General features: G+C 37.3%; 1 protein-coding gene across 3 annotated transcripts in view; it reads right to left on the reverse strand.

The window, feature by feature from the left end:
* Window positions 1-27,742, reverse strand: part of PIGN (phosphatidylinositol glycan anchor biosynthesis class N) — a 107,789-nt gene that overhangs the window by 35,069 nt on the left and 44,978 nt on the right. For 2 of the 3 annotated variants that reach the window (XM_062569843.1, XM_062569842.1), the window contains exons 12-18: window positions 26,197-26,252; window positions 11,288-11,366; window positions 8,330-8,512; window positions 4,147-4,283; window positions 2,984-3,083; window positions 2,767-2,859; window positions 1,125-1,216 (exon numbers count right to left, since the gene is read on the reverse strand). In XM_062569843.1, coding sequence (XP_062425827.1) covers window positions 1,125-1,216; window positions 2,767-2,859; window positions 2,984-3,083; window positions 4,147-4,283; window positions 8,330-8,512; window positions 11,288-11,366; window positions 26,197-26,252 — 740 coding nt within the window. The remainder of the gene's footprint in view (window positions 1-1,124; window positions 1,217-2,766; window positions 2,860-2,983; window positions 3,084-4,146; window positions 4,284-8,329; window positions 8,513-11,287; window positions 11,367-26,196; window positions 26,253-27,742) is intronic. The other variant, XM_062569844.1, reaches the window with a different exon arrangement.

A 27,742-nucleotide genomic window follows, 5' to 3' on the forward strand; every position in this document is an offset into this window, starting at 1 on the left:
GACCAGTAGAAACATACACGTCCATAAACAACAAGACGACAGCAATAAGGCCAAAAATCAATCTCTTCTATGGGTATAACATGCCCAAACATCAAGACGAGGAATGGCTTGCAACAGACAGATTTAAATCACAGTGAAAAACGTGATTTCAAGGCATAATGTCAATGCTTTTGAAAATATCTGGGCTCATAATCCTATCTGCAATCATATATCACTGCTCTAATCCTATAGTTTATTGAGGATCAGCCACTCTGGCTCTGTTGGGGCACAGCATCTTTTGTCAGACAGAAGAAGGAAGTGCTGTAGTTTAGGTCAATTCAAGTCTTTCTGGAGTAGATACAATAATACCATTAGCCTCCTTCAGGCCAAACCAGATTGCAATGAAATAAGAAAAATGACTTGCATGATAAGAGAGTAACTCACAAGAGGAAAGGGAGAGGTGATGAACGCGCACTAGGAAAAAAAAGCAAATTGTTAACTGTCGAACAATCAGAAAAGCAACATCAGGAAGCAGAGAGAATGTACAAAAAAGAAGCAAAAGTAGAAAGACAAGACACAAAGGAGACAAGGAGGAAGAAGGGAGTTCTTCCTATCTTATTCACTCACTTCCTTGAATAACTCATTAGTTAGCGTTATTCAAAGACAAATTATTCAAAATTAGATGGGGGAATTCAGAAAGATGCTGTCAAAGGAAACTGCTTTTGAATAAGTGTTCTTATTCGCATATGTCAGTGCTATTTACCACGTTTGCACCCCAGTGAAAAGCCTGCTTTAATAGCGACCCTTATTTTCATGTACCATTTGCAAATTTTTATATTGAGAGAAATGTTTCCATCCACAAGAAATTACAGAATAATGCAAAGAGCAAAGGGATGTGACTTTCTTTGAAGCACTGCTGGAAAATTAGAAGTCTATTCTCATTCACATTAGTGAATAACTGAGGCCTCTATAATCATGCTATTTAAATTCCAAATTTCAATACCTGTCTCAGTCAGCTTTCAATAATACAATTCTTCACATATATACATATATTTCAATAATACAATTCTTCACAAAACTCAGCCTAAAATTGTGAATATCAAAGAGGGAAATAAAAAATTTAAAGAACAAGATGAGATGCTTACACCAGAGGAATGTTTGGTTCTCTTCCTACAACAGGCATTAAAGGAAATATTGCCAGAAGCACACACAGAAGAATCCACATCAATGCTGTTGTCTAAAACAAACAAACAAACGGGATTTTTTGAGGTCATGTGAACAGACACTTGTCTGCATGGAACTACTAACAGCTACTAGCATCCCCCACAGACACCTTCCCCCCCGCATCTATCAAGAATAAAATAAACTGAAAAAGGGGCACAAGATCATCTGTATCAGAGCATTTCAATTCAATTCAGAAAAGAATCTCATTTAAACAGATGTCAAAATCCTATCAAAGACAATGAGAATTAAAGCTAAGCTTGTACTTAAAAGCACTTTCTCAAAGCACGGCCTTCACACACATTGCAATCATCAGAGAGCTGATGAGTAACCTTAAGAAGAAAGGAAAAAAACTGTAATCTCATCAGAAGTTTGCTGCAGCTAACAAATCAACTATTCTCTTCTAATATAGTAACATTTTCCAGTCTTTGAATCTGAAGGCCATTTGATTTAACTACAATAATCATCTAATTAATTTTCTGAATTCTATCTTCGCTACGGGAAAACAAAGAAGCCCAACAACAACAAAAAGTATCTTATTCTAAATAAAGAATAAAGAGTAACCTTGTTTAAAATTTTCAAACTCCAATTCTAGTGCTTGAAAAGAAATGTTTGGTGTCACAAAATCTCTTCTGTGTTTACCTAGTTTTAGACAAGAGAAAGATCCTGGATTGATCAAATACAATTAAAAAAGGGAAATAAGCAAATAAAAACCTTCCTCTCAACAGTTCTTGCAGAGCGAGGCTTAGCAATTTGACTCCAGTATTATTTTTTAAATTAAAATGTTAGTTTTATACCAGATCTCTAGGTTTTAGGTATCCTGTGAAACAACAGAGGTTTGAATAAACTAACAGAACAACCATCTCACATATTATAGGTTGTGCCACTTCACATCCATACGTAGGAAAAAGAGCGTAGCAAGCTGCCTCTGAGGGACAATGCATGCCATTTGACCGAACACAACTGAAAAATGCTTGTTGCTTCTTTATTGTCTTCAACACTGTTTTTTCAATAAATGATCATATTTATTAAATGAGGGCATTTTCTCCAATCATGATGTCAACATTTTTGTCACTGTGACAATCTGATAAGTGACATGTATTTCATAGATTTTAAGTCAAGTATTTATTTATTTTTTTTAGTTATGATGTCAAACATTAACAAAATAACCAAAACTGATAGCCCTGATAGCTAACTGATAGATATCCTGAAACAAGGACAGAAGCATGATAAGCCTAGCCAAGACACTGGATTTCAGACTAGCCTGTCAGATTCAGATTATTCTTGCCTAAATGCACTGTTGACTACAATCCATAACAACTGTCAGTCAAAATGTCAATCGCATCAGCAGATTTTATTCTTAAGCATTGTCGTTACTTATCTTGTATAAAACTGATCAATTCAGATCATACTGCACCCTCTTGCCTTACTACATGTTCATCAGACAGATCTGTTTAAGAATATGACTAAGAATCAGAAGCTGGAAAGACATCAGTCCGAATATTCTGAGATGCAATCAGCTGTCTGTCATTTAAAATGGTTTTTTTTAGCAAAGCAATACAGTACCTTTGCTTGAATCCACAGCTGTGTGATAACTGGCCAGCCAGCAAAGACAAGAAGGCCAACAGTAAGCGTAGAACGGTAGAAAAAGCTGAAAACCTAGTAAAAAAATAAATAAATCCAACAGAATACTGAAAAACAAACACACTAATAAGACTTACAATTCCTCAAATGGATAAACGCAATGAAATACTTTGTTAATACATATGAATAAAATACTTACTAGTATTTCAATCCCCAGTGCACAAACCAATAGGAATCCCATAGACTGGCCAATAGGAAGTGACAGAAGGTTTGCAGCAAGGTCTTGAATAACATGAAGTCTGTTTAAAATGATGGCACAAGATAATTAGTATTTTAGCAGCACAAAAATAGCATAGTAGTTCATCCCCTTAGAAGGGGTCAGACCATGAGCAATGATTTAAGTATTGCTGCTTCTATCTGCACCTAGGAAGCAGACTAGGTGATTGCTTGAGACCCTTTCTGCTTGATTTTATTTGATTAAAAAAAAAAAGGCAATAAAACCTTACAGGTTTCTTTCCCTCCCATTTTTGGCTCATCTTCCCTAGTTTTGGACAAGCCTCATATTACTCTTTATTCAAATTTTCTCTTATTTTATGAACATATTTGGTTATGCTGTTTAATGTCCATAACCGATAAAACATTCAGAAGAAAACACTCCCCAGTTAGCTTTTCCCACTACTTTATGAGGCAGCTCATTATTTAACTGCAGTTGGTCTCATCTTCCCGAATAATACTTATTTGCTATTTACAGAATTGCCAGTAGATTAGATAAGCAATAGCAATTAGAAAGCACCCAATATTTTTGGATTTAGAGTATTAAAGTAAAAGTAGAAGGAACCAAGATATGTTTCTTTCATTATCAGAGCACAATACTGAACATAACCGGTGCATATTCTCCAAAAGCACTTGGAGTTCAGAAGACTTGACACTTCACAGGATCAAACTATTTTAAAAATTATTTAAGGAAAGGAACAACCTGTCTCATTTAACAAAAAAAAAAAAAAAAAAAAAAAAAAAAGTCAGCTGTCACAAGTATTTGCCCAAGGTTTTAGCATCCTTTCTGTTACGATAACTGAAGTACTGAAAACATTTTATCTTGGAAAGATATTAATTAATTTTTGCTAATAGAGAAGACATTATCTAGAATTTGGCAGCTATATCAGTCAGTTTGAGACTATTCTACACACCAAATGAAATGTAAACCAGAGCATCCCAGAATGTCTCAGGAAATAATTCATGAATTTTATTAAAATTTTATCTACCAATTTTTCTCCCACTCTTTGGGAATAATTTAGTTGTCAACAAACGGAAACAGATATGGTTCATAAAACACTCTTTGTAAAACTTGTAGTCTTTACTTACTCTTTCACAACTGCATACCATGCTGACACTGGCAATAGACAGTATATGTAATATGTCCAAGGACATGTTTGAATCAACAGGAAGAAAGCTATTATCATTCCAACAAATGCAAAACCATACAAAAGAATAGTAGATTCCTGAAAAACAAATGGTTAGACTGAAACAACAGTAAAATGGTTTAAACTACACACTATTTTTCACTTGTTATTTACACCATAAAGCAAATTCCATTCTAACACAGCCACTCAAGCTGCCTTGTGTATGTGCACACACTGTTTCCAGCTAGAGAGAAAATTAATGGTAGAATTTAGAAATCTAATCCTAAATAAGTCTCCACACAGAGTCCCGCTGCTGCAAACTATACAAGCAAAGTATGCTTGTACAATCTGGAAAATCCATGCATGTAACATAATTTAATTTCAACAGATATTTAAAATCCAGTGGAAGTCAGAGGTACTAAAAGTCAGGGGTGGGGGAAGGGGATTCTTTTACATTTAGATACTAAGTACAGACTTGGAGCGTAACTTTGTAAGTTTATGGCATTATAGTCAAAACACTTATTGAAAATTCCACTAGCACACTTTTCTTCCTCCTCCTTGAGCCACTTATAAGAGAAATAATTAAATTAAATATAATGCATTAATGCCTTGGAATAAAAAAACTCTTTGCAGGATTTAGGGACAGATTTTAAGAAGTTTCCTTGGGACAGCAGGCACTCTCACTTGCCCTGCACTGGTGTACCACAGCTAGCCAACCGAGCTGTTTGGCCAGGCAGTGCCCCGTCTGCCCCATCCTCCTGAAGGAGGCTCGCCACCAACCACCCACAGCTAAACACTACTGAAGCTGCTCCTGATCCCACTGCAGTCTCCAGCCGAGCGAATTAAGCTAAACTAGTCCTGATGTCAGTCTGCTGCCAATGAACTGAAGGTGAAAAAGAGGTCGACCATGTAGGAGCTGCTGTGTGAGCCAACCCCATCCCGTCTGCCGCGAAGACGGGGCGATGGCTGAAGAAGTGTGGCTGAAGAAGCTCCAGGCAGTAGTTGCCTCAGCCATCAATCCTACACCCTCACTGCATGCAAACTGGAGCCTTGAAGTTTTGTGTGAGAGCTTTCTTAAATCGTGAAGGAATGCCACATTTGCACTGGTCCACTGACACCAACTTTGTAAATGTTTGCGATGTTAAGCCCTGCTGCAGTTCAAAAGATGCCAAACCGTGCTAGAGATGCAGAGAAGAGATAGCCTTACTCAAAAGAACGTACAACTTTCATCTGCAACAGAGGACTAGAGCAGAGAGATGCACTAAAAGGTTCCCAGACAAAAATAGCCTAGTTATTATATTTAATCCTAAGATACAAAGCCAGGTTTGGACTTCACTAAAAAAGAAATAAAATAAAATAAAGACTTCTGTGAGATTAGAACATTCTTCCTACCATGTACTAACATAAGCATCATCTCAAACTGTGAGCTGTAAGGAGGAATATCAAAAAGAGATATGCAAGTCTTAAAATGGATGCTTTCAAGCAAACAGGCTAATCCTTAATATGGCATCAGTTAACAGCAATATCTCATTTGCACAAAGGGGAACATTAAAGAGACATTCTGCATTTGCCTTTTACCTGACCATTGAACCACTCTTAATTTAGGAACATATGGGTATCGAAGCATCACTAGTGAGGGAAAAAATATGTACAGATTTTAAACAAACATTTTTATCTTTATGGTTTGCAGCCTGATATAGCAAAGGCAGTCTCAGTAACTGAAGTCTTCAGTGTTATGTGTAGTTAATGACTGAAGAAACTATTTTCTTCTGTATGGCATTTCTGTTTCTTTGAAGGAGTTAATTCGACAAATATGCAACTATGTTGTATAAGCTGAGTTGACAGACATTCAATTAGCAGGTCACACAGATAGGTTATCATTTTTTCTGTTCTTCTCCCCACACTGTAATTGATATAAAGCTGCCTTGATCTAAACTGACAGCAAGTATAAGTTCTAAATGATTTTTAAAATAGAATTTCTGGTAAGATATGCCATTAAAGAAAGATAAAGTATGTCATACTGAAAGCTGAAAGCTGACCTAATCCAATTTTAGTCTATTCGTTTTAAATTTTACATTTGCTGACATACAGACAGGATGAAAAATTTATGGATATTATATGAACACAATATAATCTGCCACAGAATGAGTAAACTCATACAATCAACCTTTTATTCCATATAGAAATATAAATATTATAGAATCCGATAGTTAGTCACGCACTAAAGATGGAAGTCAGATCTGCATTTTCTGTGAATGCTTAAAAATAGATTAAAAGTTTGGACCAACTGAAAGAACACACTACTTTAAAAGAACAAAAAGTTTCTTCATAAGCAGTGTAAGAAGCCAAAAACTTTTATAGAGGACATGTGCAGGATATGCATTTTCATTATTCAAAGGCTCCTACCAGATTCTATAAGGCTGTGCTTTGCAGAAGACTTTTTTTTAATGGTAGATCAATTTCACTGAAAAATTCTTTAACTAGCTTCAATATTAGCTATAAACCAAATAACTTCCATATAAGAAGTATTAGTCTCGCATTGTGATTTCCAAAGTATTTAGGAGCACTAAAAGTAAAATGGCTTCTATGGAAAAAGGCTTGTTACTACAACCAGGGAAAGAGAAATCTGTAGACAAGGAACATAAGAAACCTCACTTTCTTCTACAGTATCACAGGCATAAATATTTTCTTCAACAGAAAGAAAGTATATACCCAATTATTTTAGAAATGAAAACCTGGCATTGATTAAAAATTCAAAATTTTTGCTTATTGATTGACCAAAATACAAGGTTTTTGTTTAATGTTGTTATTAATATCCCCAATACTCAGTCTATTTCTTATGATTATTTTGTTCACATCTAATGTAACAAGCATCTTAAATTATTTCTTCTCAGTTATTTGATGAAAGAAAACATAAGTCATGCAGTGTAGCATTTATGAATATTTTTCCATTCCAATTTTGTTTCATCATTTTCATTAAAGGCCAAGAATATCTCATTTCAGCCAGTAGTAAAATCCTCAAGATAGCATGATAAGAATTTTCTCAGAGTAATTTACTGAAGGTAGTAAAGATGCTAAGTGAGTGCTCATTCTCATTTACAATACCTAATGAAACAACTCCTTTTATTCTGAAACAAATTCTTGAAGTTGGAATGTTTTTTCTTCCCTTAAGACTTTAATCTTCCTCTGGTGAAATGTTAGCTTTTTTCCTGTTTAGTTTTGAGGTATCTCTCTGATGAATGATTGAAAGAAAAATGAATTTCTTAGGATTTTATACTTTGTGAAAAATCAAACCATAATAATCTTGCCAAAAAGAGCTTCCTTCATCTTTGATGTCTTCTGCTGCACTCTGCAAGCAAGGGAGCAAGCTGATCTGTGAAACCACAGTTCACCTTTCTATTAGAATAGGTTATACATTTTAAAAATGCCATGATGGAACTGCTCAGCTTCAGAAGGCTGATTTTAGACTGCCACAGAGTACAGGAACAGAAGAATTTACATGCAAACACTTTTTGGCCGTATAATAAAGGACAAAAATTAAAACAGAAGCTTTAAGTCTGTATTAGTAGCACCCTTTGTTCCAAATAGTGCCAACTATACCACAATTAATGCCAAAAACGGACTTCTGCTTAAAGACAGACTCTCTTAAAGTTTTACATTACTATGTTTGTTTGTATTTGCATTAACATTTAGCAAAATGCAAAAGGATGGGGAAAATAACAGTGCTCCAGATATGGGTGGGAAGAAATTGTGAGGAAGGAATTCTTCAGATAAGAGCTAGGATGGAAAGTCATGAGAGCTTGAGACTACCTGTACCTTTTGTTGCAAAAAAATCATGTTTTGACTCTGATCCAAAACCATCCCGTTGTTCAGCATTTACCCCCTCCAATGTACGGTACCCACTTGAAGACAGTATTGCATATTTAGACGTGCACTGCTTAGGAATAAGGATCCTAATTAATGAACCGAAGAGTGACACTACGCAGCATTAGTGCGGCTAGAAAGCTTCAGAGCTTGCTGATTTCCACATGAAGTCAAAAGAACTGGGCATTGTAAGGTGTACAACGCGCTCTCCACCGCTGAAAGACTGTGTTACATAAAACGCTGAAAACTGATAACAAAATCACTGCATGTTTCTGACCTACCTTGTCGTGACTTTGGGCTGTCTTAGTCAGATTAGTATGGGTCTTGATAATCACCAAAATCACATAAGCTGTCCAGCCCACAAAACCCATTGCGATACTTAGGCCCAGGAATAATCTGTCGTAAGTATGGTAGTAAGACAGGCCTTCCAAAGCAAGGTTAATCAGGGTTTTGCACAGAGATACCTACAGACAGATAAAACACACAAGCAGGAGTTTAAAATACTGCAAGCTCCACTCCACAAATACATCTGACAGTCACCAGAGTTCAAGTAGCTTTGCCACTCTTGGCACATGTGCTCTCTGTGCATTCAAGTAAAGCATTTTGGCCAGCAGCTGCTGCTGGCATAAACACTATGCTGCTTTGGGCTCCCATGGGATGTGATTTCAATTGTCACTTGGCTCTTCTGCCACCAACAGAGGAAGGATGTCAGATCATCAGAGTGACACAGGCAGCACATCTTGAATGACACCTAATATACAGTAAGCTGCTTGTTTTTCCAATGAGCATTTGGCCACACATTTTCCAGCAGGAGTGACCCACAAAGCAGCTCTGCACCTCTGAAGGCAGACATTTAAATGGCAGGAGGATTAGAAATGAGGTTGAAACTTGATTGCTTTCCATGGCCTGAAATATCCTCTCCTTGGCAGGATGCTATCCACTTCAGCAGCAGCAAGTACTTCCAGCACCTTGCCTAAGCACAAGAAGTAATTTCAGAGACTGAACTGGAGCGCTACGTTCACACCCAAAAGAGCTGCTTTGAGCTCCTGAGACATAAGTCATTTGGACACAAGAAGGGCTGTGCTGATCTAATCACAGGTCCCTCAGCTCAGCATCTTTTTCCCATTAGGAACCATTTGGGAAACACTAGAAAGACCATGGCTTTCCCACAGTGAGGGTCATTCCTTAAACACAGATGTGCTGACACCTGTGATTTCCTCAAAGGTGGGAAACTCAGCTGTACAACCTGATCATAGTTAGCACTCTCGCTAAAAACAAGAATAGGACCAAGAAAAGTATAACAAGAAGTTGAACATACACGATAATGCTTCCTATGTGTATCCAGGTATCAACTATGTGTGTGGGGCGGGGTTTTTAATTATTGTCTCTAAATTCACTCAGTATGGCCCACAAAGTCTAGGCACAGTTAGTCGAAATTTGATACCCATCTCCAGGAGAAGCAACAGCAGTCTTTCTCTTGGAACACTTCATTTCTGGTCCCAGTCGAATTTGAACAAACATCGATCAATAATGTGCCATTGTTCCTTATGACCCACAAAGTAGTATGAAACTTCAGAAAAATAAAAGTCATTCATTGAATACGTCCCAGTGAAATAAGAGTCAGGTATAAGGAACATTATTTTAAGATGTGCATCCTTCATTGACAAAATCCTTTGAGGAGTGGCCTTGCACACAAAATACTTGAAAAAATACAAAGTTCCCCCAAATAAATGGATTACCATATGCTGATACTATCTCCTTGCAGTTTTCAGCTAAACTGATAGGACACAGGTCGTCCTGTTGAAGCCACAAAAGTAGAAAAAGAATCCCAGCAACAATCAATTGGAAAAAGCACACTTTGCACTGAAACAATCACAAATCTGCCAATGGACAAGATCATGTCACTCTTCATGATACAAATATAAACATGTGAAAGGAGCTGCAGAGTGTTGAGGAAGCGAAGCATCTTCTATATCCTAGCAGCCAGTAACGCACAAATCTTTTTGCCTTCCAGTTCAGGGAGAAGTGGATAATGATGGCTCATGTACAAAATTGCTATGTGTTAGTGATCAAACAAGTGACCTTGAACATGGGATGCTCAAGTAAACGAGAAGTAATTTTATATATATATATATAATATATATATATATGTATGTATGTATATCTGTGTGTGTGTATATATATATATATACACACACACACGTATATATATACAAAATCAATAAAACAGTCACAGGTTCTATCACTAAAACACATAAAATGCTTTCTATAAGTAAATGTGTAACAGTCAAGAAGTATTAGAAAACAAAACAGATCAAAATCTCATTCCTGTTCCCACACCAAAACAGATCCATTGATTTTCACTGAGGTATTTCCAATTTACAATGAGGTAAATGAAAAGGCATAAGGTATAAAATAGATGTAGCTGTTCTGTGCATAAAACAGTAATTGATTCCCCTGGAAAAAAAAGCAAAATCCTAGCATATAATGGAATTATTCTGGAATTTGCCAGATCAAACACATATATTCAACTTTTTCATGTACTTTTTAACACAAAACACAGCAACTAGCCTAAAATCTGTTAAAATATGAGAGTTCTTTGCAACAGCTATTCTGTGAACATCAGAATACAAGCACTGCTGAACAATGAACATGAAGTCCCCTGTCTGGTAATGACTTGCAGCAAATGTTTAGAAAAGAACACAAGAACTGGGAAGTTACAGAATGATTCTTTCTACATGCAGCTCTCAGGTTCCGGTAATCTGAATGTGAAATTAAGAACAGCTAGTTCAGATAAGAAAAACATAAAGCAGGATCTATGACAGGGCAAGACATCATACAAGTTTTTCCATGGAACTAGCAGCCTGAGAAATATGAACATGAGCTATATACCTTAGTTTCTCTTTAAATTTACCCCTTTTTCACAGTGGAAAATGAATACATACATTGCATCTTAGTATACTGTGGAGTAATAGCAAACGGTTAAGAGGTACAAGAAAAACAGAGTAAGTCAGCACAGTTTAGAACTGAATGGCATGGAATACAAGATTTTGGAGACTTGCAATGGTCATATATTCTGTGTTAGTGAGATGTGCATCAAAAGGAAGAAAAAATTGGCAATTTTATTTCCTGGTTTCATTTGAAATTAAACTAATGTAAATACATATTTACACATAATAGAAGTTTTAATAAAGGTTTCTAGAGGGTAGATAGAAGGTAGATAGCAAAGACACACTTACCGCTTCATCATACTTTTCCTGCTGAATATAGAGTCTCGTTTTCTTTAAAAAATTAATTTGTTCAGAATCAGAAAGCGGCCTGTATGACAAAACAGAGAGATACTAATGCTTCTTCTTTTCATGAATAGAGGAAGATGTGAAAAAACCTACCTAACTTTGTAATCAGAAGAGACACTGGAACAAACATACCAAACTACTCTGAACTTCATTAGAGGAGTATTCCGTTCCTCTACGTTCCTCTTCACAAATGAGTCAACATTGCTATTGTCTAATTTATCCCAAGACCTTTGTATTAAGAGATATTTTCTTTATGTAGGCGTTCCCATCTAACGTTACTGGTGAAAATCCTCCAATTTGTGCATTACTAAGGATGACTGCTCTGGACAAGAAACACTGCACACACAAAAATTAAGCGATTTAACTGATTTCACACTAATGGTTTTAAGAAGGTTATAAGCAGGTTATAAGCCTGTCAGCATAGGATCAATTGTTCAGGTTCCACACTTACAATAAATGATGCTTACCAATCTTTTCCATGGAGAATAAGGGCTTGTCTCCTCCTACACAGGAAGCTCTTAAAGGAGTCTCCAAACCAGGGAATAACACAGTTATTTGGTTGAACTGATGTCAGTGACAAAACTCCCTTTGATTTTAACGAGCTTGATCATCAGCCTAAATCGCTTCTACAGTTTTTCCCTTACAGGAAATACTAATACCAAAAACAAACCAAACAACTGACCGACTCCTATCAAAGCAAGGAGGAAGCAGCAAAGTCCTACATCATTTTTTTCCAAGTTAAGGACTGTAACAGGCAAAGGATCCCAAGACTTACTCTGATCAAGTTACAAGCCACAGCACAGTAACTGCCACTCTAGGCAGAGCAGCAGAAACCATCAGAGGTCACAACTTCGCATAGCTGACATATACATGCAGGGAAGTTTCCCTTCATGCCTTCTTCAAAACCTCTATCACACAGCATCATCTTCATCAGCATCCCCAGAACACAACACCTCAGATCCATGCTTCCCTTCCACACCTCTTACAGAAATCCCACCTTTGTTTTTGGCTATGCCAAATCAAGATCCAGTCCTGGAATTCTCATTCCTATTACTTAAATCAGCAGCAGTCACATATGTGGTCACTCACCAGAACCATGAGGATAGTACTTGATCTTATATAACTATTGGATGCAAATGCTTATTCCTGCAGCTCACACTAAACACTTAGAAACCACTTCTGCATGCCACCCAGAAGCAGTTGAGCTACCATCAGCAATACATATGTATTGCCTTTTGAGCCCTGATATAGATCAAATGGCTCCTGTGCCCAAAAGCTCTTGATCTTTCTTACTAGTAGTCTCCTGACATATTTTGCTGTTAGGTCTCCTCTAAGTTCAGAGCACAGCAGTATTATGCAGGACTTTACTAAAACTTATCAAGTAGTGGTAGCAGCAAAAATTTATCTTACTTTTGAGAAAGGTAAATGAAATAGCCATAAAAAAGTTTCACTGCCTTAAATCTAGAAGAGAATCTGAAGACAACAGCTATAAATGGGAAAGAGGAGAGGAAGTCAATACACTCAATAAGAGAAAAGTAAGAGGGAGAGAAAAGAAAGATAAGGTGATAGTTGCCCTATGGTGGTGGTGAGAAAAGATTATAGAAAACAAAGATCTGAAAAGTAGCAGAGGTAACATTAGTTCATTCTGTGCCTTCATGCCATGTCCCTCTAAAAGCCAACCTTAGGACTTCACAGGCCAAGAGAGAGAAGCACATAGGCAGTGTGTATGGACCAAGGCTGATGATACTGCATGACTCAACTCTTCAAGATGACAAACTACTACTGCCTTAGAGAAGTACATAATCACTCAAGTTTTGCTAAGTTTCCTGGCAACGGAAAATGAGTTAAAAAACAAACCAAGATGGGAGTTTTCACCACATGTCAAGATTAATAGGAGGGAAAAAAAAAAAAAAAAAAAAAAAAAGGATCTTAGCTTTTAGGTAAGGATTAAAAAAAAATCCATAAGCAGCTTTTTTTTTTAAGACTCAAATACGTCTAAGATGTTCCTATGTGCATTGTCTCATTTTTATTATTTTACATCTGTACCACTTTCTACCAATTTTACCCTTGTCATATTCAATGCCAAGATTTAATAAGCTAAAAAAAGCCCTATTTTTATCTTTCTCTTTATATCTTTCCATACAGTCATTTGGCTATAAACCCTTTAATTATCTTTTTATTCTCAGTGAATCATTCTGTTATTAATGAAAAAGTTACAGCCTTTACCTATTCCTTCTTAGATGACAGCTCCTGGGATCTCTGCACATTGTACAGCGTAACTGAATAAATGGAGCTTTTAAGCAAATACAGAATACAATTATTTTGTCAAAAGAGGATACCTTCGGCAAGTGCATTGTTAACTTTTAACAGCTGACTAATATCGTACCACACTATCTTACTTCCATATGCCTATCCTTCTAGATGCTAAACTTAGGATAACCCACAGATTATGTTTTTGCAAACCTTTTGAATAGTACCAAAAATTAAGGACTGTTCATATGTACCTGTATCAAAATGTAAGTTTCATCTTGAATGTAAGGCTTTATTGTCTTCTTAGATATTTTTGTCTCCATACGGAGCAACTCTTACAGAGCAAGAGGAGAATTTTGCATCTTGTAGTAGTCTAGAAAGAACGGTTATTAAATATTTTGATTATACTTCCCTAGGGAATAGATCCTTCCACAAGGGATGGGCATGGTTCACCATAAATAGTTTATCATCTGCTGAGGACTCTGATCACTTGCTAAAGCTGACAAAGAAGACAGGAGAATAATTTAAAAAAAAAAGTTCCCTTGTTAGATGTAACAGAGCAAAGAGACAAGGCTGAGTCATACAGAAGAGTCATCTATAAGAAAGCAAAAGCCAAGAACTTCAAAAAAGGTGAGTCTAGAAACCCTGTGGGACTCTGACCTCAGCCTAGAGGAACATACGACAGCAGAAAATAAAAAGACAGAGAAATGGATACAGACAGCTGATTCCACTGAATTTCTGCACTTCCCACACTAAACTACCAAGTCATCTTCAAAACTTTGCTAAACTTACACATTTCTGTTTATTTCAGCAAAAAATATGTTCCAGAACAAATGGCCTGTAAACTCAGAATAATCATAAGGTTGAAACCATATAGAAGGGATGTGTGACAGGTCACTAGGAAAAACATCATGAAAGTGGGAAGAATGAGGAGGAAGACGACTCTGGCAACCTAGGGCATTTGGACACAACGGAACAGTGTTTCCCTTACAGGCCAGCAAACTGAATTGGTGCCTACAAGTGAGGCTCTTACACAGAGCTTACTTGGACTCAGGGAAACTACAAATGAAATTCTTGTGTGCCAAAATCACTCACAAAACACAGTGTGCTGAGGGATGTGCAACACCAGAGACTGCTTATTATTAAAGTAGCACTGAAGAGCATATATAAAGAATATTTAGTGAGAATTAAGTGCAATGCTAAAAATGACTGGACTCCGCTCCATTCATATTCATTCAGTATTGAGAAGCTCCATAATAGCAAAATATTACACACTAAAGGATAGTCAGGCTCTGGAGAAGGAAAAATAAAGCAGCAAATTGCTGAAACCTATCCTTTTAAGGCAGACAGTAAGGAACCACCCAAAACGAAGTAAACAAATATCACCTTTATTCAAGGATGATTAAGCATCATGGTCAATTTGAACTTTTTGAACACATGTAGGATTTCAGTTCAAGAGAGCAAATAGAACAAAATTTATCAGATGCTGTAAGAATTTCACCATCTAGAAACAAAGTTTGAGATACTGAAATCCTCACATTTCAAAACATCAGAATATAAACTGGAAACATTTCTATAGCTTTTGATTTTGAACATGACCAAACAACAAAACCACAACACAAATTTAAGTGTGAGAAGTTAAAGCGTGAGCTATTCCTAGGATCACTGTCCACCATTTGAAAGGTTCAGAATCCAAAGCAGATAGTGCTAGAAAAAAGCTTAAACTGATTAGAATTCCTTATGCCTGAGTATGCAGCATGTCAGAGGCAGTACTAGTACACCAATGTATTCTTAAGGCTAACACATGCTATGAGCAATTAATATTAATAGCAATTAAAAAACAATTTACTGATCAGTATTTAAAAGTCCTGAACTCTTTAAGGAAACCTTTAAGGTATGTATGCTCTTCCCAGCAACCCACCACCAAACTCCAGTTCTACCAAACACAAAACAGACTGAAGAGTGAAAACAATAGTTTTTCTAAAACTCAAAATGTCCAACAAGTTGTTAGCTCTCCCATTGACAAACACACACAAAGGGAACGTAGTCAGTAGATTTAACTCCTGTCCCTTTCTTTAAGAATAAAAGTACCTGCAAAATGCATCATTTGAATACTCTAAAGCATAGATCTAAGATGTTTAACATAACCAAAACCAAGAGCTCTATGGTCACGTGTATTCTAGATAACATACATGCATTTACAATCATATTGGGAGTATAAAGACTTAAAATCACATTTCTCTTAGAAAATGATGGTAGTACTACAAGAGGGTAACTTTGTTTTCCAAGACAGCTATCAAAAATTAGCTTTCTAGTCCAAACAGAGAAAGCAGAGCTTCATCCACAAACAAACATAATTAATTACATGACAAAAGAATTGAGCTAATTGTGCAAGTGCTTGTAAAATATCTCTTATAAGATGTTCACTACCTTTGTTATAAGCATACCTGACAAAATTAATCATTCATGCTTCATAGAAACTACACTATTTGACAGAACTAATACAAGACTGCAATGAAGTGAGGCTACCACAGCAATCTCAAGAGGACCTCTGTCTGGCCAGTGATTCCTCTTTATCACCACTGTACAGAAGTTTCCATCCCCACAATGCAAGTACCACACTGCAGTGCAGGTGCAAACCACAATAAAAATCTTAGAACAGAAGGAGACATCCTGCAACTACATCTGGATCCACCATGGCTTGAATGTTAATTTTATTATGCCAGGTTATTTGGGTAATGATTTATAGTCATTTTATTGTACAGTAAATTTTCCAGAATTATACATTTTAAAAATAAACCATTAGGATCTGCAGTAAATCAACATTTATAAAGCTCCAGATTTTATAATGAGCATCAAGGAAGCATCAGAAAGCAGCAGGTATGATGTACAGAGAAAAAGCCAAGCTTTTTGCCCAGCTCACTGTCAATTTAAAACAAATTTATTTAAGCTGCTTCAATCCAGCTCCCCCCTCCACACCATATGTAAAACTGAATTCCTCATGCTTGACTTTAATTTCTTGCAGAAGGACCCAATAATCTCTTCAGCACAAACTCCATATACCTAATCATTGTCATTTCATATACACACACATCCTATCACTCCCTTTTATCTTTTTCCTTAGAAGGAAATACTTGGCATCCTACAATTCTGAGTGGCAAGATTTGCAGAAGACAGCGACGACATGCATCTGTCCCAGATCTGCCAGCAGCAACAGTAGTAAATCATCAGTAGCTGCTCAGCAGACTTTGATCTTCTATCTTTTTACAGTGAGAGGCTGGAGGAGAAAAACAACTCTTCCCAAACTGAAAAAGCTAGAAGGTGAGGCATCACCTTCCTTTGACAGCCCCAACAAGATGGAGGAAGGCCATGTGGATTAAAAAAAAAAAAAAAAAAAAAAACAAAAAAAAAAGCCCCCATTAGGGCTTTGTATGTGTCAGCTTCTCATGAATACTGCAAAGGGAAGACTTTCCCACTTGCTTTGCTATAGACTCTCTAGCTGCAAAATGACTAGCAGTAAAAGAGGCATTACACTGTCATCTTCAAAATATTCCAGCAGTCTTCTCTGTCAAAAGATTGGCAGACAGATTCTTGCTCTCTTTTTAGGAAGACTGGAACCTAGAAGAAATCAGTAACAGATATCCTAGCAACGGAACACCACATTTCCAAAGCTTTTTCCAGAGCAACACCAGACTTCAGCAATGGTCTTCTATGATAGCTGCCTTCAAACATTCCCGCCATACAATACAGACAGCATCTCAAAAAGCAGCAGGTGGTGCACAAATATTGCATTGCACACTGCAGTTAATTTAGCAGAAACATGATTGCATGCTTATTCCTGATCCATATCAAATTCATAGCAACATGCAATCTGTGAGTGCAGAGACTTGATATTAATGCTAGTGCAATCACGGACTACTACAACCTTGTCATTTTTCTTTTAAAGGTATGGTGCACAGGCAAGCACAGAATGGAATGCACAACATAAAGCCCTTCTACTCCTCCATCAAGAGCAGAAGAAAGTACCATTCAAGAAAGTGAATGGCAAATGATGCAAAGTCATGAGTTCATTCAGTGAACCATGGAAAAAATGAATCAAATAAATATTTCAAAATCAAAGCCTGTAACCATGACATTTACTTGCAGCTGAACTCACTGTACAGTATAGAGTGCAAAATGCTACTAGAGGCAATCAGGAAAAAAAAAAATGCTAGTGTATTACAGTTCTATGGGCTTTATCAAATTACATCTTTACATGACTGGTCATTCAGAAGCTGATTTTCCCATTTTTAAAATGTGCTCATTGCAACTTGTTAGGAAATGCACCTACTGAAAGAATTGTTTTACTAAATCTACCCAAGAGAAACTGAACACACACATTGTAGGATACAAAGACAGTCCTTCACCTATGTTTTAGTGTTGATCAAAGAGTAAAATTTCAGAAATTAAATGATTCAGTGGGTAAACTCAGTGGTACTTTGTTTAAATGGCCTTTTAATTTCTTACTAAAAAGAACTTTCAGAAAAAACTGACAGTCTTATGAAACTTTATTTTCATAATTCAGATTTAAGATGTACCTAATTTAGAAATGAAAGACCTAGTTTACAAATGAAAAAAATTATGGTGGTAAGTCTGTACTTGTTTAAAGGAAAGGTATCCCACATAAGCCTAAAATAAAAGGCTGAAGTCCTCTATCGTTGCTTCTTAAAGCTAAGAACCCTCAATATTCCCTTTCCTGGCCTGATCAACCCCCTTCTCCTACTATTCCACTGTCAGTTTTTCAGTCCTGTAGCATCTGAAAGAGGAGTATGTTTTTGTGGTTTTCATTTCTAATTGCTGTGTTACTCTTCTGAGTGTAAAACACCCAGTCCAGCTGTCAGTTGATACTCAGCTCTCTTTGCAAATTTTTTAAAGCAGCATTAGAAGGTACCACTGCACATATCAGGCACTCCAAAGAATGAACAAAAAAGGTAATAAGAAACTACTATTTTAAGTTCTTGGTGGGGGGAGGTTTATTCCTGAAAGAACAATGGAATGAAGGGAAGAAATATACACTTTCAGGGGTCAAAGATACCAAAAAGCATCTTTATTGAGACTTTTTGAAAAATCCGTCAGGCTTTTGTACTCATATCTACAGGCACGCAAAGTTGGAAACTGCGGGACATGAATGAAAGTGCAGGAAGCAGTCTAAGTAACAATGGCTTAATCCTGGACTGTCAAATCCTAAAAACTAAAATATTCTTTCAATTTCCCACAAATTACTGTCCCTGATGCAGCATATTCATGTATTCAATAGCAAAGTGCCTTAGGATATTTATGTAAATCCTTTGGATAGCAAAGATGAGAGAAAAAGGAGCAGACAAGCTAACTGCCAGCTGCCAACTCACTGAACAGAAAGAAAAGATTAGAATAGCTGGGCTGCACACGGCTGGGTTTGCATGCAAACTACTCCCCCAAGAGCTGTGGTCAACAGGAGGCCAGCAGTGAGGAAGCTGTGCTCTGAAGCAGTCCCTCTGGCCAGTTCAAAATACAACTGCGAAACTAGGAGCAGGGATCTAAGCAAGGGGTTTGGGGGATTTTTTGTTTTGTTTTTGCCTAAAGGGTCAGAAGGACACGATGCAGCAGCCTTGAAAAGGGAAACAGTTTAACAGAAAAGAGGATGATCCTTGAGGGGAAAGAAAAACACCATTTTTAAAAACTCTTCTACTTCAGTATTATAGAGGACACATGCCAATGCTAACCAAATAGTAATGTCCTACTTACACTGTAAGCAAGTCCTCACTCACCTCTGCAAACCATACGATGGATACCTTGAGTTGCACCTAGATCTGCAATGTTATGGAGATGTAGCGATGCGCCACAGTTTCTCTGCTGCTCCATGATCCTACACACCAAACACCTAGACCATAGCTACTGTTTTCCAGTCAGTTGCACCTGCAGCATGCATCCAGAGTGGCATGTGGTAGGCTGGGCAAGCACCTGCAGGGGTGCCCCTACGGTTGCAGAAATGCGGGTTCAAGGAGGCCACCTCACTGCAATCTGCCTCCCTTGCCCTTCTCATCCCTGTTACCTGTCTGCACACAGCCTCATTACAAGACTCCTGTAACTTCCAAGAGAAAACCAAAGAGATTTATACAAGAAAATAGAAAAATACAAGCAACTTGTGATATTTTATCTTGTACATTAGCCTCTTACTTCCTTCTAAAGGCCTTACCTATTTCCTACTTGACAGTAAATCCAATTAAGTCCAATCCTTCTGTGCAGAAGCCACTGCCAGTAAGCTTTTAATGTAAAAACTAAAAGCTTCCAAGCGCACTGCTGAAATCCGAGAGCAGCAGGATGCCTGATTTCTAAGAGGATTGCATCCTCCTGATCAGTGTTTCGCTTAGCACTTCAGACATCGCACATTCAGTGAAACACAAGCTGACATTTTTGCCAAGGTGTACACACACACATTATAGCACAGACATTAATTTTTCTCCCATCTAAGAGGTAATTCATCTAACTTTCAATCAACCTAACCTTTTTATCAATATCATACTACCATTTCCAGCTGAGCCCGTCTATGCCTATAGTCCTACACAGTACTCCACTTTATGTTTATGTATATACACAGGCTCGTTGACAGCAACAGGCTAAAGGTGTCCATCTGGCCTGCTTGTACCAGCTGGTCCAGAAGCAAGCTGATGTTGAGATCCTCACATCGTAACAGAGTGGAAACTGAGTGGAAAAAGGTCCTCCTGTCTTCCTGTGGTTCCCTAGCAGTATTAAAAGAAGCAGCTGTCCCTCATTCTCGACCACACCAGGAGGAGGGTGAAATGTGCTCCCCAATGACTAGCGCCTTTGAAAAATGAAGGTTCCTCTGGAAACAAAGCATCAGACAAATGGACTGAGATGCTATTAAAATATATACATATATATACACACGCACAGACATATATACATACACGCATATATATTGCTATAAAACAAGAGACAGGGTTATCACTGTTAGAAATATACTTCCCTACTGCAACAGCTTCACCCTTTCTTTCAATCCTTAAGGCTTGCTGTTGCAATGCCATATAGAAACACCATATGTATTGCCATTTATTTCAATAATAAAACAAAAATAGGATGCCTCAAAGGATGCGCTGTATTTACTGACACCTTAAGGGACACTATCTCCATTCAATGAAGGAGGAAAAACCACTCATTCCACTTTACCCCACATGTCAGTTTTGCAGAAATATCTATTATTTCAGTTACAAAAAACATCAGACAGAATGGAACAATGTAGTGCTGCAATTTCAGTCATCAGAGGAAAAAAAAAAAGAACAAGTATTTGTGCATATGACATTTCTTTGAAGTTGCTGTACACCTTCAAAGACACTTCACATTATGAAAAACTGTTTTTCTTTTCTATCAGCATGACAAACACGATGCGTAACTATATGCAAAGACTCAGTCTACATGATCTGCTATTTTCTTGTATCAAACCCATGCAAACATTTATGGCAGTTGTATCCCAATTCATTCTAGAGGGTGGAGGAGAGGGAAGAGTTGTATTTTGATATGTATTTTGATGGTGAGGGAGAGGCACATTCTTATTTAATACCTTTACATTGGACAGTCATTGAAAAAAATTAGTGACATATATAACCACAGCGATACAATTTTACTATACACACACAAAAATAAGCAAGTCCTTGAAATGATTGACATGCAGTATCAAAAAAAATCAAGTTACTTTAGAAAACCACCATCAAGCTATTATGAGATTTCTCATATATGAAAAGATACAAACTTGAAATTAAACACTAATATATTCCAGCTATTTCCCTACTAAGAAGCTCTTATTGGCATAAACTGTTCAAAATATTCAACGAAAATCACTGCTAGTGGAAAACAAGCAGTGATTAAAACCCAGCTGGTCATATTCTGTTTTTGTATATGTTTTTTCTTAAACTATTGCCACTTCCATCTTATTGTGAGCCAATGAGAACCCTAACAGCTGGAAGCACAGTTTTCGCTGAAAAAAAATTTATACACCAAACATACACAAAAAGCACTCCTGTGCTTTTGTGTGACTTAATATTTAAAATCTCTTGCACCTGCTGGGATAATCAAATTGCATTAATTGGTTAAGAGGATTTTAGCATGGTATTGATGTCCCATCAAGTCACCTCACTACAACAGTCCTGTTCCTTTCCGGATTATTTTCACAGCTCAAAGATGCCAGCTGTGGGACTGCTTTTCAACAGCAGCATCTGGTCCCTTGGCATACTCCTCTGCAAGCTGTGCCAGCTCTGCAGTTGCCTTAAGGTACATCAAATGGTCAGAATGCTAATAATATAATGAACTTTCTTGGACATCAATTTTCCCCTGTCAGCAATCTAGATTTGTCCTCCCTCACTCCTCCTTCAAAGTATGTGGTTGATGCCTGCCTTTTTTAAACGTAAAGGTCAAAGCATTGTGATAAGAAAAGCTTCTGATTTTGCAAAGAAAATAACTTCTGAAACCTTGCCTTTCATAGCGGAAAAAAAATGTAAGGAGTAGAAAGGAGTGGGGAATAAACTCATTTAAGAGAGTAAATCTCTCCAGGTTTCCAGCTGGCATTACAGATAAATATTCAAAGCAATTATTCAGTATCAGCCTTGCAGTTAACTTGCATACAAGCCAGGGGACACTTTACTGCTCTGCTGTATTTGTTCCCCTGAGAGTAGGGCTGAGCACCTTGCCTGGCAGAATCAGCAGACACTTGCAGCTGAGCACTTTCTGAAACGTATACTCAACGGTTTCACAGGTAGCCTCCAAATATGCTCTTATTCAGATCTGTTCCTTGATGAAGGGACTTTGTCTAAACTGCACTACTGACAGCCAGACATAACCTTACAAACAGCTAGAGCTGCCCCCATTCTAGCCCGCCTCAGACCCCCCCAAGTAGACATTCCCAAAGCCTCCATCACACAACACAGTGATCAGACCCATCCTCCCCATCCTGAGACACCTGGCTGCTGGATTTCACAAAGACCAAATTGGATCCAACTAAGAAAGGGCACATTCAAAATTGCTGCTGTCTTTCTCTGCCCATTGTGCTACCCATACTGCCTCTAGAGAATAAACTCCTTGTGGAAATTGGAAGACTCATGCATCAGTACCATAAACCTTTTCTCTGTTGCCTGGCTCATCAGGTAGATGAACTAGCTAACATTTCAGGTGTGATAGATTTAACACACAACCCAAAGACTAGTTGTTAAGTCTGAAGTTCATGAACAGTTTTCTAGTCACTTGGAAAATAAAATATTTGAAAATTCAATCTGCAAAATAGGATTTTCCCCAGAGAATATTAGAATGAGCTTTTTCATATTACTTCTGGCTGAAAAAGTAAGCTTAGGATTTTGGTAAGTCATACTTTCTCAGAATATGTGATCTGTGAACATATTTTCACCCCTAAACACAAATTTAATAATAATTACATCAACTTCACTGAAAAAAAAACCCTCTTAGTGTGATATTTTAGATTCTGTAACTCCAGTCTGCATTTCTGTTGCACAAACTTTCATATCATTTCATCAGTTACACCATTTAAGCACATCTTTAACTAATTTTAGACAAAAATGAACAAAAGCATTCCTGTAAGAATTGGCCAAGTAATCATGATGACGAAATATACGTAAAATCTCTAATATTCCAATACAGAATATTTACATTTTCTATTTCTGCATAACCTTGATGGACCCAAGGCATTTAACAGACATGATATATGCTTCACTAACCTCCAATAAACTAGGGAGGAACACAGTATTTTGCTAGCATACACTCCTTCTGAGCTTCAAGTTAAAAATTTCAAGCACCAGAAAGATGAAAAGAAAAAAGGAAAGGTATTTAACTCCTTTGTACAAAAACCTCAAATCAAGGAATAGTAGTAGTAGAAGTTATCTTAATGAGAAGAATAGTAATGACGGGAAGAAAGATAATGCAGAATTGTGGTTAGCTGTAGCAGCAGACACGGCCAATCATAAACTAACACAAATTTGTGTTAGCATACCAAGAGATCTCTCGTTCCAGGTAGAGGAAGAAGCTATCCACAAAGTTTTGCCTTTTTAAATCTTGTTCTGAAAAAGGCAGAGTAATTGTACCGTTTTCTACCCTTTTAACCCTTACTAAAAAAAGGGAAGAAATATAAATTAGTGTTTCACCTCATTTGAGGTTTTTTCTCCTTCTTTGAAGGGGGTGAAAATGTAAAATCATATTCATGCTTGCTTTTGTGGTATCAGTGGTACTGTATTATCGGCTTTCAATAACGTGAATCACACAGGTAGTAACACTGCTTCCATTTGGGCATCAGTCCTTCAAAGGTGCTCACTAGGTGCTCAAAAACAAAAAGCCCTTATGTGCTAGCAAGTCCGAGGGATCTGAAAGTTAACAGTGACAAAACTAGCTGTGATAACTCCAAATGTGCACCCTCAACCTCCCCAAATCACATACACCGCCTGACCTACCTCCAGTATCACAGTAAAGCCAGCAGAAGGGGACATATGCCTTTGCCTGATTATCACCACTCCACAGTTCTGCAAATTTAGCTTGGGCAGCTGATGAAGATGAATTTATGTTAATATACCAGATCATCAGCTGCAGCAGCTGAAGCTCAGACTTGTGCTCACCGCTCCTGCATAGCAGCCTCTAGGTGAGGGACAGCCCAAAGATGTGTAGGCAGGTCATGTCTAAAATCGTCTCAAGCTTTTCCTTCCATTCCTGTAAACTGGACCACTAGGAAACTACTCATCTGCTTAAAAACAAGCTGGTGCTCCGCTGTTTCATCCAAACTACTAGTGGCTGGACAGGGTAGGTTGGTAGTTTCCCAGAGGCGGGCCAGCTTTTCAGAGTCAAAGAACACTGCGAAGACTTAGTTAACATCTGGCCAAACACAGCGCTCTGTGGATGAGTATTTATATTAATGCATGACAGTCTGCAGTATGAGTTCTTTCCTGCTTAGAAAAGAACTTGCTTGTCTATGCTGAAGATAATCATCATCTTTACAAACCAGAGTCTTTCTCCACACAACTTGCAAGGATAAGGTATTTGCACACCTAAGGCAGTCTTTTAGTTTCATGTACTTGGCCTAGAAGGACCATTAATCCAAGCTCTGATTAGAAAATTTAAGAGTATCTAAAGGAGGTATTTTTGCATCAACCATACCAAAGTAACATCATGTTCATATCAAGTTTTATTCATATTTTTTAGGTGATAAATGTTTCTGGCATTTTCACTTAAAACAATCCAATACATTACAAAAAGGAGAGAAAACACTAGTCTATGAGGCAATCAGTAACACTTAGTTCCTTCAGAAGTAAATTTAGCATTAACTTAATAAAAATAAATCCTATTTTACCAAAACAAATTTCTTGGGAAAAGGAGACAGAAAGATAGTAAAACATAAACAAGAGCTGTAAAACTAAATTATCAGTCTTCCCCACAGAATCAAAAAAAGATAACTGAGTAACCTTTCCATATGGCATTTCTGCTCCATATGGAGCAAGCACTTCTTTGATAATGAAACTGTCATTCTTAATCAAATGTTAGGTAAAACATTTCATTATGTGGCCAAGATAATGTGGCCAAGACTTGACTGGGGTCTTAGAAACCAAGTATTTTGAACCTTTCCCTTTGAAAAAGCTAGTGGTATAAAATAACACAGTAAATCTCTGCTCAGAAAGACAGCAATCTTATTTAGCATTTAAATATACTTCATAGAAAAGATTCAAGTACTTTTCAGTTCCTATGATTTACAGACCTTAATTAACATCAGCTTTATTTCCCAAAGGAAAACAGCTGCTCTCAATGACAAAGCATTTTGGAGCACTCCACAAACAAAGCAGAACTGACGACTACCATGTGCACCCATAGGAAAGCTTTCAAAAACCTTTCAGGGGAAAAAGAAGAAAGAAAATGCAGCTTTAATTGGGTAAGACTGAGGGATGAGCAAGTCAGTAAGTCTACACACTAGAACACAGAGAGCTCACAGATACACAAACATTTTAGAAATCCTTTCATGGCCATGGAAACACTAATACCAGACAGCACAACGTTACAGATTTTGAGCTTCTCTTTTGGCTGCAAGGGCTTTTATTTGTTTGTTTCTCATTAGCATCCTAGTTTTTAAATCACAGAAGAAACATTTCTTAGTTCAACTTTTATCTATATATAAACAAGAGTGAGAATGGAGGGTATTTCTTAAGCCTATCAGGACTTACATTGCCCAAGGCATGCTTTAAAAACAAACAAACAAAAAACAATGAGAACTACCACACAGTTCATATGCAGCTATATTATCAAAAAGGATAGGCAAATAATACATTTAGTCTTCAGTTAAGGATTAAGGAACAGAAAAATCTTAGAAATCTTTTTTAGAAAGATCTCCTTCCAGTTAGAACTTTCAAATAGAAGTTAACCGCGTAACTTTAAAGAGTTCAATCTAATGCAAAATTTCATAGTTGGATAAGCAATCTCACTTAATGAAAAGACTAAAAAGATCAAATTTCTTTGTTGTTGCATCTCACAAACATCAAAGCAATAAGACAAAGTCAGAAAAAATATATACAATTTTCACATGCACTTACTTAAATGGTGTGAACAGAAAGGACAACGTTTTTTCTTTTTTCTGAGTCATCTTAACCTGCGTAAAAAAAAATAAATTGTTATATGCAATTTCTAATGAACTGTCAATATACCATCCAGGAAACACCTGTTACACTCTTGTAAATAGCTATACTGCATTTGTAGCTGCTTCAAGCGCTGCACCAGTGCTTCTGGAAAGCCAAATCCATTCTAAAGAAGGTAACCCCCAAACTCACTCCTATCAGCGCTTTTCATAGAAGTCCTTCTACAGTTTACAGAATAAAGGGAAGGTATAGTTAGAAATGCCAATAGACCTTAGGGATAATCTGATTACATTAAACTGGTGTTATTTATGCCGGACAGGAACTAGTATGCTGCTGCTATTGTGCTGAAGCAGTACTGCTAGACTGATTAACTTGCACCTGAATAAAAGCAAAGGTTTTGATGCAGTCGGAATCACTTTGTCCAAGACTCTTCAAATACTCTTTTTAAAGTATCTTTAAAGCCTTCTGTGCCACTTTGACTGCTGGCATAAAGTATAACTAAGAAATTTCTAGCAAATTGCAACCCAGAATCTGACAGCTTTAAGTAGCAATCTGCATGTCATCTTATCCATCCAAGACAACATCCTCTCCAGGGAGTACAAACTGTGGTCAGGTCAGCCCATCACAGCAAAAGTAAAAGCCCACTTGGCATGTCTAAGCACTACTTCTACTTCCATAAAGAAACCCAAAGGAGTTCACACACAATCCTTCCAAAATGCTCCTTCTTAGCTAGCTTGTTTCTAGAAAACGTAAGACTTAACAAAAGGATGACTTGCTTTTTTTTTTTTTTTTTTTTTTTTTTTTTAAATGTACCCCTGTTTAATGAAAAGAAAGAGCCATCTTCAATACAGTGGTCAAGCAGAGGTCTTCAGTCTCTGATGGTTAGGTTAGGCATACCAGCAGTGTTAGATAAACTGCTTCCTCAAAGCCATGCCCAAACTCCAGTTGTTTCCTCTATCTGCAAACTTTCCACCACAGACTTGGGAAATGACACTGCCAATGTAGTATCCACACAAACTACATTTGGGAACTCATGTGTTCAGGGGACAGAAGGTACCAACAGTGCTAACCTCCATGCTTATCTCATGCAGCATATCTAAGCTTAGTTCCTTGTTCTGTCCTGGTCACACAGATGTTGTGACAAGGCAACAGTTCTCGCATGACGCAGATGACAGTTTGCCCTCCCAGCATTTCTAGGTCTTACCAAAACTATGATTTTTGGATTTGAGAATGTTTCTTACTGCACAGCTGAACAGTATCTAGTGAAACAGAACCTTTGCTCTGTTCAGACCACAGATGTGCTCTCCTAACATAATAACATCCAGTATCAGATGAAGTAAAAAAGAGAAGACTGACATGAGCAAATCAAGAGATACGAAAGCATTAGCTAAAAGTTAATTAAGACACTAATTGCATTTCTTTAATAGATAGATGCCCATTACCTTTTGATCTATTTGTTTACTGATCTTGAGTTTAGGCTTTATGTCCCAAACATCGTTTCAAA

This window comes from Rhea pennata, chromosome 2 (assembly GCF_028389875.1).
Source record: "Rhea pennata isolate bPtePen1 chromosome 2, bPtePen1.pri, whole genome shotgun sequence".
In the NCBI taxonomy this organism is placed as follows: domain Eukaryota; kingdom Metazoa; phylum Chordata; class Aves; order Rheiformes; family Rheidae; genus Rhea; species Rhea pennata.